This window comes from Callospermophilus lateralis, chromosome 10, assembly GCF_048772815.1.
Source record: "Callospermophilus lateralis isolate mCalLat2 chromosome 10, mCalLat2.hap1, whole genome shotgun sequence".
Lineage (NCBI taxonomy): Eukaryota > Metazoa > Chordata > Mammalia > Rodentia > Sciuridae > Callospermophilus > Callospermophilus lateralis.
This window is the reverse complement of record NC_135314.1, coordinates 37,798,252-37,814,031: the sequence shown is the minus strand read 5'-3', so window position 1 is coordinate 37,814,031 and position 15,780 is coordinate 37,798,252. Positions and strand designations below refer to the sequence as shown.

Genomic DNA, 15,780 nt, shown 5'->3' with positions numbered 1-15,780 from the left:
AGAAAGCTTTATCTCAAAATTTAAAAGTACCTTAGTGGTAAAGCACCCCTAGTTTCAATCTACAGTTCCCAAACCAAAAAACAAAACTATTATGGAAATTTTTACAATGGTATACTAAACATTACACATTTTACTGTTAATATTATTTATTTTCAATGCTAGGAATCAAAGCTAGGGCTTCATGCATGCTGAGTAAGTGCTCTATTACTGAACTACCACCCCACCCCAAGAAATGTTTATCCAAATAAAGGGGAAATGCAGTGTACATGAACAGAGTAGTTATCATTTGGCAATCTAACAGAATATCAGAATACTAACCCTACTGGAAAATATCCTAAAAATAATTTAAACTTTAAAACCTTTATTAATTACTCAAAGATAAATGTAACAGCCTTTATTTAGGAATCTGTTGTTGATCCATCTTAAGTTATAAATAATTCCTCTAATAATTTGAAAGAATCTATAAATACTTAAAACCATACACACACACACACATATACAATGTACATATACACACATATACAATATATGGTGCATATGTTACATAGTCATACTGCCTGCATATGATTATAGATGACAGGAAAGAGTACTATCTTGCCAGCCTCGTGCCCTCTTAATTCCTTACATGATGTCAAACCCTGCTTAACTAATTACAGTTCCAAAAACAGGCCTTAACTTCAGAGACTGTTCCCACTTTATCCGGGTGATAAATTCCTACTGATCTATTATTCGTTATTTTAGTATCAATTCTACTCTGTAATCAGTTCTCTCCATTCATCTTGGCTCCTGCCCTAAGGTAATCACTATTCTTTCCACTAAGAAAGACTTAACAATTTATATCTAAGAGGCATTTACATATTGTTTTATAATTATCTACCTATATGCCTACCTTTGAATTCCTAAATCACAGGCACAATATCTCATTTTTTGTATCTTCCTATGGTTAGCAGAGAAGTTTGGTACATAGTGACCACTGAATAAATGTTTGCACAATGAATGGGAATCAAATTTATTCTTCTATCTTTGGATTGCTTCTATAAATCCATCATCTCGGGCTTGAAATACTTTCTGAATTAAAAATTTTTAAGTCTATTACAATTAATTTTCCCACCTACATTTTCCAAGTATAACAAATTCAAGATCCACTAGTTTAAAACATAATTCCTTCTCTACCTTTCTATTAAGTTCTGTATACATCCTCTGTCTTGACTTGTAAGATTATAAAGTATTCAAATGCACAAGTTTTTTAAAATTTTAAGATCATCAGAAAAGTAAATAGGCTATTTCCTTACCTGAAATCCTTTAGTAGTTTCAGAATTATAAACTGAAGTTACAATGTTTAGTGAAGCACTCAAGTCCCTTTAGGAACAACCTCTAACCCCTAAAATCTCAACTCCCATCCACTTCACCATGCTTCTTGTTCCCCTATTAATGCCACCAGACAGTTGTGAAAAATAAATAATAAAATGAGGAAGAAGTGTTCTATAAACTACAAAATTTTCTACAAATGTTAGTACTGTCCTCATCTGTTAAAACCCAAGCTAAAGCATCTTCTCTTCTTTATGAAGCCTTGGCAGATACACTATTTGTGATACCTTCTTCCAAATTCACTGTTAACTATGCCTTTTCTCATAGCACTGAAACACTTGAATGATCTACTCTATCAGATAAAAGCTTTTTTAGTAGGGCATAAACCATTAAGCATCATATTTTTGATGTTTATTTTATCTTTGAATTTTTCCTCATTATTATGTATTCTTAGGTTAACCAGACACACGAAAGTAAGAAAGCTCTATAAATAATCAGAAAAATCAACATAATATAAACTTCCTGTAACACAGGCTCTCAACTTTTGGTACAAATGAGAACTATATGTAAACATAGAGATAAATAGATGCATATGGATACATCTTGATTTTTTAAAATGAAGTCTTATCAGTGGACTCAGATACATATCATATGTTAAGTGTTCTATACCATAGTTTGTTTCTATACAGGAGAGGTAACTCTGACAATACATTTGAATAATAGTTAACTATTCAGTAAGGACACTATAAATGCAATTTAAAAATTAGAAATAAAAAAGCAAAGCAAAAACCAAACAATGCTGCCAACTTTATATCATGGGAACACAATTACTATATGGTCACACATCTAATGAGTGATGTGATAATGTGATAAATACATAAATAAGAAAAAATCAAAATATATTATTGAACAGCGGTCTCCTTACATATTTAAGAGTAACTTACATAAATACTGAATTAAGTGGAGCTAGAAAATGAAGGATAGCTTTATCTTTCCTGAGTTTGTATTGAAAGTCTTGTTAGTATTTCGAGTGAAAGTCATTAAAAAAAATAACATATTATTTAATTGATGCCTCATTATGTATTTAAAAGTAACCCACAAAAAGTCAATTAAATGGAGCTACAAAATAAAGGGTGGCCTTATCTTCCCTATCTTTGTATTCAAGATCTTGTTAATAAAATTTGAAGGGAAAAGTACAGAATTCACTTTCATGACTATGTAGAATTCATATATAGAATTTTATAATTATAATCATTTGCAAGTGGCCCAAGAAAAACTTGATTCAGGACTATTTTTAAAACCAGGCAATGAGTTTTTATAATTACTTTAGATAAATACTTTAAATATTATCCTTAAGTTTCAAAACATGCCAGAATTCATTGTTCCTTTTGATATAAACACCAGTGTTAAACTATAAACTAAGCTTCTCTGTGACAGTGAACGGGTGTTCCCTATAGACGTGTAAAGGTCATTTGCAAATTAATATTTTACAGTTGGAATTTAGGATAATGTCAAAAGTGACAGCATATTTAGTCATAAGAGATAACAGCTTCTTATTGAAGCAACTGTTCCCAAATTTTTAGTAAACTTTTTTTCCACATTGGGAGTTTGGAGTTAGGGGAGAGGAGGATGTAATATATGGAGAATGAAGTCTTAAAATCCTCCTTATTTTTAATTTTATAGTCAAATAAATTTTATAAGAGATTCGAGTTTCAGTGAATTGTCATTTAAATTTATTTTAAAATTCAAGGGATAAATATATCCTATTTACCTCATCTTTAATGATTTTCATGAAAGGAAATATGACTCTCACATTAGTTGCTGTTCTTAAAAGCTGGTAGCATTGATCTACAAAAACTTGTTTTGAAGGATTAGATTTAAGCTGTAGTTTACTCCATATGAAAATCAACTCCCTGTAAATGAGAAAAAAAAGAGAAATATCAAAAATACAGTTTATTCAAATACAGACATTAGCTATCTTTCCCTGATTCTACAATGCCAATGCCCTGGCAAAGATATGCACGAATGGGTGTAAATGTGTATGCTAACCCCCAAGCTACTTCTGTTAGCTATCTAAGACTAACAGAAGCTAAGACAAAAAGAGACCAAAAGGTACAGTTTTGCAATGAAGGAATGAATTCCAATAATATGTTGGCATATTAGAATTAGATCAAAAGAGAAATTGTAATACCAATGTACCAATACTGATATAATTTCAAAAAGCCATAAACTTTGGTTTATCCTACTTATAAATTTAGAAACCAATGTTGTAGACTATCTTAATCTATTAAGGTACCAAAAGTAATATACATTAAAATTCTGAATAATCATATTGATTCTGAAGTTGTTTTGTATGTTTTAAATCATTCTTTTTTTAGGTTCTAATACTTTTAAGCAGATAAGCTATGTACCATTTAAAGTATTTCAAAAGTAGATTCCTTTCTAAAATATAGCCAAGTTTACAGGATAAATAAGGCTAGAAACAGTGGGTTTTGAGGCAAAGGTAGAAGATATAATTGATATATTTGATTATCTAATTTTAACAAATTAGAATTTTTTAAAGCTTGTCATAAAAGTTAGGCAAAGCATCATAATCTAACTGATAAAAATTTTTTGAGTGATTTAACTGAATATGTACTTTAAGCTGAGTACATATATGTATTCAATCTGTGGAAATTTGCAGCCATTTAAGCTGACTGGGCACCTTTCTTCTTGGGGCCCCAGGGTGCAACACTTGCAAACAGCAGCATCCTCAGTGATAACTCAAGTGTGTTGCTTGTTTAGATTACCCTAAGGGTCCTTTGAAAGCAGGATCCAATGGACCTTCCTGTCTCCTAGGCTGTTCATAATCAAGGGCTCCAGACAGGTATTTGAAATGCTTTTGGAAGTCCCCAGGGCACAATGATCAGAGATTATACTGACCAAATCATCATGTCCATCTGCACCAAGTTGCAGAACAAGGAGCATGATGTGATTAAGGTCTTAGCCAGGGCTCAAGTTCAAATTTTCTGGTCACAGAAGATTCACATCTTAAAGAAGTAGGGTTTTACTAAGTTTAATGCAGATGAATTTGAAGACATGGTGGCTGAGAAGTGGTTCATCTTGAATGGCTATGGGTCTTATTCATCCTTAATCATGGTCCCTGGACAAGTGGGGAGCCCTGCACTTGTGAGGGCTTCCCCTGTGCTTCCTGTCCCCTCTTTAGTCATGCCCACCAAGAAATCCTACTTCCTACCCCTCTCCCCAAATCTAAGGACACTTTGATTACCATATAGTCTACTTAAGAGACAAAATACAGAAAACACAATAATAACACAAGAAAATAATAGCAAGTAAAGAAGTAAAACCAAAATTCCTTCTCTATTTCATACTAGCTGTGTGGATGCTCTTAAGTTTCAGTTCACCACAAATCCTCTTTTAGAACATTCACCAGGCTTCACACCTTCCTTCCAAATCTCTAGCTCTCAATTCTTTCCAACTTAGATTTCTATCACAATAACCCAGTTAGAATTAATCATATTCCTGGCAAATTGTTGATCTTTTTCTAGATCAGTGACACTAAATATTCCTCAACCCTGTTAGGTCCTAACTTGTTTATTTTCTAGCACATTTACATTTCAATTATATTTTTGCTCTCAGCTCTATCCTTCTTTCTCAGGGCTATCTTAGGCCCTTAATTTTACAGATGTACTACTACAGTGGTTGCTAACCTGATTTGTTTCCAGCCTCCCTGATCATTATACTTGGTGATAATTCAATATGATACTCAGTGTTAACAGCAACAGAAACATGGGTGAGTGAAAAGAATCAATACTTGAGCCTTAGGTAGTCTTCTAGGGTGGTCTCCTCATTGTCAGTAAAACTGCTTCATTTATTTTCACTATTGTTTTGTTGTTTATCCTGATTGTACTCCTCATTTCAAAGATCAGCCATCTTTCAAACTTTCTCTTCATGAATACCCCAAACTAAAGTGAAAACTATTTCAGAATAGATCTCATCCCTCTTATCTTTTATTCCCTTCATACCTTTCATATGCTTCCTTGTATGTGTTTTATAGGTTGCATTTCCCCACTTTTAATACATTATAAATCACCTCAGTGACATGTTGTACAGTGGTAATAGTGGCAAGAACACGTAATTGGGGATGAAACCCCTAAATTTCAATATCACATTAAATACTAATTGGAGGTAACAGTGAGCTATAAGTTTCTGGGAATGGCTCTAATATTATAAGGGTGAAACTCCCATGGTCATGTCTCCTATGTGACCTCTCTTCCCACTTAAGATATTAATTCAGGAGTGGGAAACTGACCCCAATCAAGCCAGAGTCCCTGGGGTATTAACTCTAAATTATGAAACTTGGGGATTCTTTGTGTTCTGCTATCAAGAGCAGGAGACACTGAAGCAAAACGACAGAGAAAACAAATTTTTAAGTCCTTTTAGTGGCTGTGTCCTTAAGTGGATGAATGGATATAAAAAATGTGGCATTTATACACAATAGAATACTACTCAGCAATAAAAAAAGAACAAAATCATGGCATTTGCAGGTAAATGGATGGCATTAGAGAAGATTATGCTGAGTGAAGTTAGCCAATCCAAAAAAAAAAAAAAAACCACAAATGCCAAATGTTTTCTCTGATATAAGGGGGGGTGACTCTAAGTGGGGTAGGGAAGGAGAGCATGGGAGGATGATTATTTCTAGATAGGGAAGAGGGGTGGGAGGGAAAAGGAGGGGGAAGGGGATTAGCAAGGATGTAGGAATGTGATGGTCATCATTATACAAAATATATGTTATGAAGATTTGAATTTGGTGTCAACATACCTTATATACAAACAGAGATATGAAAAACTGGTATATATGTGTATTAAGAATTGTAATGCAAAGAAAAAGAGTACACGTATAATGGCATAATTTTGGCGTGAACATACATTATATACAGAGTTACGAAAAACTGTGCTGTAAATGGATAATAATGAGTGTAAGGCATTCCACTATTGTCATGTATGTAAAATATAAATAAATAAATTGGGGGGGGAACAAATTTTTTAAGAACACTAGCAATCTCCCTGTCCCTGATAGCAGTTATCTTGAGGACTGACTGTATTTATGCTCTTCTTGTGTCTCGTGTCACATTCCAGTATGCTTTCAATAAATATTATCTTTCCTCTATGCTAGTGAAATACATCTCTTACTTCCAGACTAGTTAAATTGTGTAAATTACAACTCCATTTTTTATTAGCTTTGTGATTTTATCTCTTTCAGCTACAGCTTCCTTATACATAAAAACTGAGATTATTACTATTCAACATTTTTAAAATTTTTTAAAAATATTATTTTAGTGTTTGAAAAGAAAGACTGAAGATATATTAATTTCATTAAATGCTTTGGTTTCAGAAGTTATCAAAAGGGACATCAGATGTAGTAACTGAAATTTCAAAAATAAGATTAAAACACCAATGCTCACTTAACTTTTACTCAGTATTTTTATTAAAAGAAAAAAGGGAGATAAATGAAACACATAGATGAAATGTCTAGCATATATTGGCATCTAATCGCTAATTTCTTATGTTCATTTCTTGTCTTTGTAATTTTATAGGGCCAAGCACTAAGATTTAGTCAACAAATATTTTTACATTGATAATCTGGTAATCTGTGTATGTGTTAGGGGCGTAAGGGATTGGAACTGAATCAGGGCCTCACACATGATAACATGAGGCAAGTACACTACCACTGAGCTACACCCCTAGCCTGATAATATGGCAACTATTATATTCCTAAATGCTGAACCCTGTTGAAGGACTGACTGTAGTAAGAGAAACTACACATAGAATGAGATAAGAGATGATGGTGGACATTACAAATAAGAAGTGTTTCATGAAAAGACGGATATGAATGAAGGGAAACAGATCAACTATATTTAAAAAGACATACCATAGTTCTTCAACAAATTTTAAAACAAAATGACAGTAGAAAATCATGGGAGAGATATTGTACTCAATATCATACAAATGAATGTTTCACATATTGGAAATGTATATTTTTTAATTTTACAGCTTGTTTAAGAAAATAATTTGAGGTCCTAACAGACAGTCTTAGGGCACAAAATGAAGGGAATTTTTTTTCTTTTTGTTTTAAGACAAAACTCTTTATTTCCCTTTTATTTCATTAAGTCATAATTAAGTCATAAGAAAACTTGATCAACAAAATAAATATTCTAAGATCCTAATAAGTTTGGTAGAATGGGTTACCAGATGGATTTGGGTTGTGTAACAGGCAAAGCAGAAAACTTAGCATGAGGTTGTAAAACTCCATTTTGAATGAATTTATGAGATCTTATTTTTACTTGTATGTTGGATTTTGAGGGAAAACAAGGAAAAAACACCTTGAAAACCACCGATAGTCCTCATTTAGAAATCCAGAAAGTCAAGTTAATAAAGCTCAGTTTTCCTTTAATCAGAGGGTACATTCAGTATACAAACACTTCCCAGGTAGCTTATAAAGGGCCCTATTCACTACTAATATAATCATCAAGTTACCTAATTTCTAAGAGAAAGCTATAACAGACAGCACAAGCTGTTGTGTGAAACTGCCTAGGTTTGAATCCTGGCTTTACTTCCAAACTGAATGGCTTGAACACAGTCTACTCCATAAGACTGTGGATTAAATGATATATATCAAACATAAAATATAAGAAGCACTCACTAAATGTTGGACATTTTTGTTATTGTTATTATTACTAATGACAATGAAAAAGAAATGGGGGTAGTAGCTTGCCCTGTTGGCTTAAGATAGAATTAAACTAGATTGTGGACCAGACGCAGCAGGGTACATCTGTAATCCCAAGCCATTCAGGGGGCTGAAATGATGCAAGAGGATGGCAAGTTTGAGCCAGCCTCAACAACTTACTAAGGTTCTACGCAACTTAGCAAGATCCTGTCTCGAAATTAAAAATAAAAAGGAATGGGAATATAGCTCAGTAGTAAAGCATTCCTGGGTTTAATCCTTGGTACCAAAAAAAAAAAAAAAAACTTAGGTTTTTCAGAAAGAAGGGTCAAAAAGAAAGACTCTTTTCTGGTTAGAAAGCAGGAGTCACACACACACACACTGCTTCTATTCTTAAGAGGCTGTCTGTGGCCAGGAGCTGGAAGATTTATTCCATTTTAAGTTCCCTCTTTAAAGAATAAAAATTTAACAAAGAAAAGAACAAAATAAAGCAGATCTTTCTGTTTGTCTACACTTGATTCCATTCACTTCTGAATAAATTAAAAGACTAAAGATACCCTATTTGAATAGTTTGCTAGAGCTAAGGGCAGAGAACATTCTTATCCCCATCAGAAAAGATCTACTATTATCAGTCATGACTATATTCCATTTCAGAATACAAAACATGATAATACTTTTAAAACTACTTAAAAGTTCATGTGTCTCACCACCATCTCCTTATTCTCTTCCACTATTTACAATTCCAGTTGACATGGTCAATTTTTCAAATAAAAATAAAACATTTAACTAAGAAAAGTATACTACTCGCCTAGAAGACAAGTGCACTTCTTCCTAGGTCCCCTTCTCTAAGCTATATGAAAATTTTAATCTATAAAACAAAAATGTTCAAATATGATTTGGAACTATATGCCTTCAAGATATTGTTTTAAAGAACTTAAAAATTGAAAGCACTTTTTAAAAAATCCTACTTAAAACTTTTAAATAGTTTTCAAATATTTTTTTAAAAATTCATGCTCTAAAACTTAATTTCAAACATTGTTTCACTATAACACATACCTTGAAAATTTAAACAATGAGTTACATATGATTATTTTCTTTTTAAGATATTTAATTCTTAAAATATACTGTTGTTCTTTGCACAAAATTTTAAAAATAGCTTAATATTTTCACACAATATTAAAATAGCTATGAAGTCCAAACTGCTAATCATTTCTCCCTCTGGTACCCATCTTACCATTTTAATTTCTGTATTAGGAATACTTACCATATACAGTACATATCACCATTCTGGAGCTGTGGAATAAGAAAGGATTCACAAAGTTGCAAAGCTAACATAGTCTTGCCTTCTTTTTCAGTGTTACAGATGATATCAATTCCACTCTTACAGTCTGTTTTCAATAAATGCTGTGAGGAAGGAAAAATCAGTTCATCTCATTAAAAATGTCTAAAAAGCTAATTTCATTAAGTATTTAAACAGAAGAAACTACTGGCAATGATGAATTATAGAGAAATACTTTAATGTTTCTTATTTTTACTGCATAGCACCTTCATTTTATAATGAGTGCTTGTAATCTCATTAATGCCTAGAACCTGCAGGCAAGTAGGTTCCATATTAGGAAAAGATTCATTCTTTAATCTTGAAAAAATAAATAAATTTGAGCATTTAGCATTTTAGTAGATTAGGTAAAAGGCAAAATCACGGTGTTTTTTGCTTTTTATTTGACCCTTTCTGTCACACCAATAGTTCAAGTAATGTTTATTAGAGAATATATTTTATTAATTTCATTATTTGTTAATATCAGATTCTAATTCAACATGCATTTAAAGAATGGTGCCAAAAGAGAACACATCTAGATAATGTGATCTTTAAATCATTGGTATAATGAAAAAAATAATTCAACAATAATGAGCTACCCAGCCCCCCCCTTTGGTAAGGTTAAAATGGTAATTTGCAAAAATCTCAAACAATACCTCACGGAATAGCTGGTCTTCCACAGGTGACATAAACAGACATGTGAAGAATGCTTGATGAAAGTACAAGTCTTTACTGATTTCTGGGTGATTTATACAAGATTTAATAAGAGCCATTGCTTCAGGTATGCGTTCACAAGCAATTAGGTATCTGGCACGTAGTTCAAAGAACAGTGGATTTTCAGAACTTAAATATTTGTTCACTATATTAAAAAGAAACACTCTGTTACCCTCAAGAAAAGATTCTCTGAAACTTTGTTTGAAACTTTACCACTAAAATATGATATCTAATGAGATTAACAAGTTATTTACTAACATTTTCTTTAGTAAACTTTATTTATGAAAGAAATTTTCAATTATATGGTTGGAAAAATGAAAATAAGAGCAATACCAAAACAGCACTCAAGAAATATTTGCTGATTTCTTCTCAGTCTAAAAAGTAAAAAAAAAAAAACTAAAATTTAAGAAAGGGAAAAAATTAAATTTTCCTCTTTAGTTTGACAATATGTTTCAAAGGGTACTGGCTATGATACCTTTCTAGTCTCAGATTACATAGTTTCTCTTCCTACAGCCCATTATTTTAATAAAAAAGCTGAATCCTAAGTTATCACATTAAACCACACTAATTCAGATTAATTAGAAAAGCAATATGTTAGTGAAAAAACAATAATGAGATACATTTTATTTTAAAATAAAATTTATCCAAAATAGTGCCAAATAGAACTGCTTGTTAAAATGCTCATGTATTACATAAGGATAATTACTAATTTATACCTATATTCACACAGTTTGAAATATGTAAGCACTCTTAACTACACAAGTTTATTTAGACCTAACAACAACCTTATGACAGGTCTTATGATATTTGTGTTATAGGTGACATTTCTTGAGTCTCAGAGAGGTCAAATAACTTGCCCAAGGAAAAAGAATTTTTAAGTGGCAGGACCAAAACTGGAACCTTTATTTTATGACTTTGAATCCAAAACTGTTTGATTACTTACATATGTTTAATCAATGAAGGGCTTATAAGTAATGTTTTATTTTGGCTTAAACATTAGCCTTGTAATTCTGGTTATGATATGATGGGCAAACACTGATTTGTAGTTAATACATAAATAAACTTCACCCTAATCTTTACTGTAATGATCACTAACTAAAGAAATATTAATGAGGCACTAGAGCAGTTTTTCCTGAAGGTTGCTAGTGTAGTTATGAAAGGAATATTTATTATTCTAATGTGATATACAGTCTAAAGGGCCATTATCCCTTAGAACAACCAACAATATGTTTGCTTTAGCTTCTACTCAGAGGCTAAAAATTCCTGTAGAAGTCCAAACTTTCTTCTCCCTTTTCCTCCCTCCTTTTGAAGCTTTTGTCTATCTCCTATCTCCTCTGGCCACATTTCCCAGTAAACTTTGCCTTTCCTATATTAGACTCTTTATACTTTTCCTAAATAATCTAACTCTTTCTCCTCAGCTTCAACTGTCTCCCTCTCCTATTTTCTCTTCTTTTCTTTTTTAATCCCTTTCCAAGATCCACACACATCTCTTTTGTATCCATTGTGTTCTCTACCACTGTCATATATACCTTAGTCCTTTTCTTAAAGTCTTATCTCAAATACCCCACTTTGTACTTATTCTCCTGGTTTTCTCTCTTCATCTTCTCTCACTCTCATAGTTCTACTACATTTGTATCTGCAGGTGGTTTATTCTTAAAATATGAGAATCACAGCCTCCTCCCTCCTTTAGCTCCACTTACAACCTTCCCCACACTTAACCTGGCGTAAATGGAAATATCCTAACCTGCTCAGCATAATCTAGGGTATAAAGTATCTTTCTCACCAGACAAGGACTAACTGGTTCCAGGGTTGTGAGCTCTTTTTTCTCTGGCTTTCCTATAACTTCGCTTTCTAGGCTCCCTCCCCCCTTTCAAATGTTTCCTACACCTTTGTGCTTATATTCACAGCTTCCAAACAAACATTCTATGTTTGGTGACACAAAATATTTTTAAGTTCAGAACAATTTAATAATAGGTGACCCACACACAGCAAAAAAAAAAAAAAAAAAAAAAAAAGGATTAAGTAGCTGACAGACCCTCCTGACTCAAAAAGAAATTTTGGCCCACAAGGGTCACAGGAGGATTACTATTTGACAGGAGGTGATGTCAAAGAAGGATATAGGTAGTAAGGGAATGAAATAAAACGGAACTTCTATTAGTAGATGAAGTTTAGAGAAATACTGCTCTATGGTATTTGGAATTAGTATTAAAATGTATTTATTCATTTAGTTAGTCATTCATTCATTCATTGTGTGGTCATTCATTCATTCAACAAATACTTATATTAAATAGTTATTCTACACCAGGCACTGGACTAATTGTAGAATATACAGTGTTGGTGAGAATAAATTCAGAGTTCTAGCCTTTATGGAGTTTCCTGTAAGGGAGATCCCATGTGGTTTCATGAAAAGTTTTTGTGTTTACTTTTATAAATAAGGATATTCTTTCTTAAACAGATTTTAAAACTATAACTGAAGTGATAAACTCCCTATAAATAAGTAATATTCAGTAAATACATTCTCAATTCCCATTACTTGAAATAAATATACCTAATCTAATGTCAAAAATCAGTCTGGGCCAGATCAGAATAACAATTTAAACATTCTTCATTTGAAAATAAATTACTCCATTATTCAGTATTATAAAATAAAGAGAAATGACTACTGCTGCTCTAATAAGGAAACAAAATTGTGTTTGCTTCTCACAAATGTTGGTTTTGATTTTGAATCTCCTGAAGTACCTATCTCCTGAGATGCTGGCTGGGCTTTAAGAACAGCTTGCAACACTGGATCTTCCCATGGGCCACCATCTCTAATGATTCGTGTCACCAGTTCCAGATTCACATTTCCATATCTTCGGAGGTGATTCTGGCATTCCTAGGAAAGAAAAATCATTTTGGCTTTGTGAATTTAAAGGGATAAAAACTAAACTTGATTATCACTGCCAGTAAAAATCATTAATGGCCAAATGAGACAGCTATTATAAAAGAGAAAGGGGTACTACTGTAACATGTAGGGTGACAAAGTCCCATTAGTACACAAACTGGTCTTAATGCCAAAAGTTACACAGAATGTACATAATTGGACTTGGAAAATCCCATTAAAACAAAGATGAAGTGTAACCCAAGGGAAAAACTTACAGAATGCATCATTTCTAGGAAAAGAACCAGACTGCAAAGAAACTGAAAATTAAATGTTTGGTTAAAATTGTATTAGTACTCAAAACTTCAAATGGCAGGCAAGAGCCGAACAAGAAGATGTAGAGTAAGCCCTGCTCAGTATGCACACTCTGGTTTGCAGGTAGACATAGGTCCCCTGCCCTGCCCTGAATTTATGCCAGATAATCTAAGTTGTGGTAGAAAGCTGGAAGATGGAGAGTTCTATTCTGTCTTATTCAGTAATTAGATATGTAGTTTGGGGATGAAGAAATGAAAAGTTGAAGAAAATCCAACCTATAATGTGAAAAATTTGTATGAGGTTTAAGATATATGTTGGAAAGAAAATACATATTGATAAAGTGAGTAATAATGGGTAATTTGTCTACATATCTGTTTTCTTAAGGATATGTAAAATGTTTTGGAGAATCATTATAATATGGAATTTGCAATAGAAGTTACATTTGTAAGCAACATTTAATATTTAAGAGAACCTGGTTTACTGAACTTGATTCTAATAAATTTAATTAGATTGAAATTTACAAGATTTGTTCGGCTGATTGTGCTTTTTGAATCATTATACTGTACTGTTAAGTATTGTTTTTTAAGATGTTTAAGAAATTTAGTCTGATAATTTCAAGATTAATTGAAGTCCCAGTGAAAGTATTATTTTTTAAAATACTGAGCTTGACACCTTAAGAAAAAAAAACTGACACACAAGTTAAATTTTTAAATATTAACTGTATATCAATTAAAATACAGGCAATTGCCTGAATTTTTTTCTGTGCTCACAAATACCTCAGACATTAAAAACTTAGTAAGGTTATAAAGCAAAGATTCATTATCAGATGAACTATCAAGCTACATATTCAAAGTGACTATAAATATTTTACTTGTATTAAATTGTCAGATTCTATCATTTGAACAGTCCGTATTAGACTAAAAAGTGATTTCTGTATGCCACCTTAACTTCCTGGCTAAAAAGGGAGGTTTCATTTGTTTCAAAAGAAAACATGATAGAAGAAATCAAATTTTAAGCAAATGAATAATTCAGTCATATAAGTCAAAGGATCGTCAAGTCTAAACATCATGAAATAAATCTTAAGTGTTACTTAAGGATGTCCCCAAATTAAAATAAGCAGGCAAACAAGAAATCTTATAAACAGTGGGCAAGTTACTTAAGCTCTGTGTGCTCCATCATTAATCAACAGCACCTACTTCATATGATTGTTGTGGGGATTAAATAATAATATATGGTATTTAAAAAGTGCTTGGGACAGTGCTTCATTATTAAGCATTCAGTGAATGTTAACTTTTATTTCTTTTAATGTTTTTTAACATTTTGAAAAGGTATTTTATTTCACAACACCCAGTCACCTTAACATTAAAAAAAAAAAAGACTTCGCTATTTCCACATGTGAGAGAATACATAAAAAATAAGTATAGTTATTGATCAGCATAACAGTTGTGAAACATAATAATGATCTATGGCAGAAGTTTCATGGTTAAAAATAATCATGCATTTTAAGCCCCCCCCCCACACACACACACAATTGCCCTTAAAGTTAAACTATTAGGAAGCTGGCCTTTGGTCCAATCAAAGCAAGAAATAAGCTAAACTGGACACTACCCCCTGAGTCACTGGTTAGCCTAGTTCTGCTGCTGAACCCTCAGACAGTCCATTTTTCTAGCTATCTAATGGTAATTGAGGCACAACTTATATAACTATTAGTGCTGAACTTAGAACTGAACTTAGGCCCAAGTCAAGGTGTACTGCCTATTTCCTAAACTTGGCTAAAAAAAAAGAAACGTTTGGAGGTTTCGTTTAAAATATTCTGGATCCCAATTTAAACCACTGAATCAGAATTTGTAGGGGAAAGCTGTGACAATCTATTTATTTAATAATTCCCACTTAAAGGCAACTTTGGGATAGTTGGATTTTGGAGTCTTTTTAGAGATAGGATCTCACTGTGTTACAAAGGCTGGCCCCAAACTCTGGACCCAAGAAATCCTCCTGCTTCAGCCTCTTCGGTTACTGGGACTATGGACACATGAAACCATGACAGTTGCATTTGTTTTTGATGCCTACATTTAATGTACACTGCATAAATGTTGTTATAAATTATATACTATCAGTCCTTCTAATAAAAGTTAGTAAATTAGGTTGTATTCAAGTTTTCTAAAATAAAATAAATTCTAAATTGTAGCTTTGTTTTGTTTTTTGTGTACATGTTTTTTCTTTCTTTCTTTTTTTTTTTTTTTTTTTTGAGACCAGGTCTTGCTCAGTTGCTGAGGCTAGCTTCAAACTTGCCAACCTCCTGCCTCAGACCCTGCATCACTGGGACGGTATGCATCACCATGCCCAACCTCATATAAGTACTTCTTACATCAATATACCATTATTTTGGAAACCACTCCTATGGAAATAGCTCTTAATAGGAAACAGGAATGAAATAAAGATTTCATTGTGGTTTATTTAAATGGACAAGATAAAAGAGAACAAGTAAATTTGAAAATGTTTTTTGATTCCTTCTTCCTTAAATAGTATGTTGGCTCTTTTTGTATG

The 15,780-nt window shown here is 32.5% G+C and overlaps 1 protein-coding gene and 1 non-coding gene across 3 annotated transcripts in view; one reads left to right on the top strand and one right to left on the bottom strand.

The window, feature by feature from the left end:
• The window catches only part of Znf654 (zinc finger protein 654), an 81,786-nt gene that overhangs the window by 6,495 nt on the left and 59,511 nt on the right, over window positions 1-15,780 (bottom strand). For both annotated transcript variants that reach the window (XM_076868167.2, XM_076868168.2), the window contains 4 exons: window positions 12,801-12,936; window positions 10,004-10,206; window positions 9,297-9,436; window positions 3,080-3,221 (listed from right to left, as the gene is read on the bottom strand). In XM_076868167.2, the coding sequence (XP_076724282.1) occupies window positions 3,080-3,221; window positions 9,297-9,436; window positions 10,004-10,206; window positions 12,801-12,936 (621 nt within the window). The remainder of the gene's footprint in view (window positions 1-3,079; window positions 3,222-9,296; window positions 9,437-10,003; window positions 10,207-12,800; window positions 12,937-15,780) is intronic.
• On the top strand, window positions 3,986-4,121 carry LOC143409038 (small nucleolar RNA SNORA70). Its single transcript, XR_013092553.1, has one exon. It is a non-coding gene; the product is annotated as a small nucleolar RNA SNORA70 (small nucleolar RNA).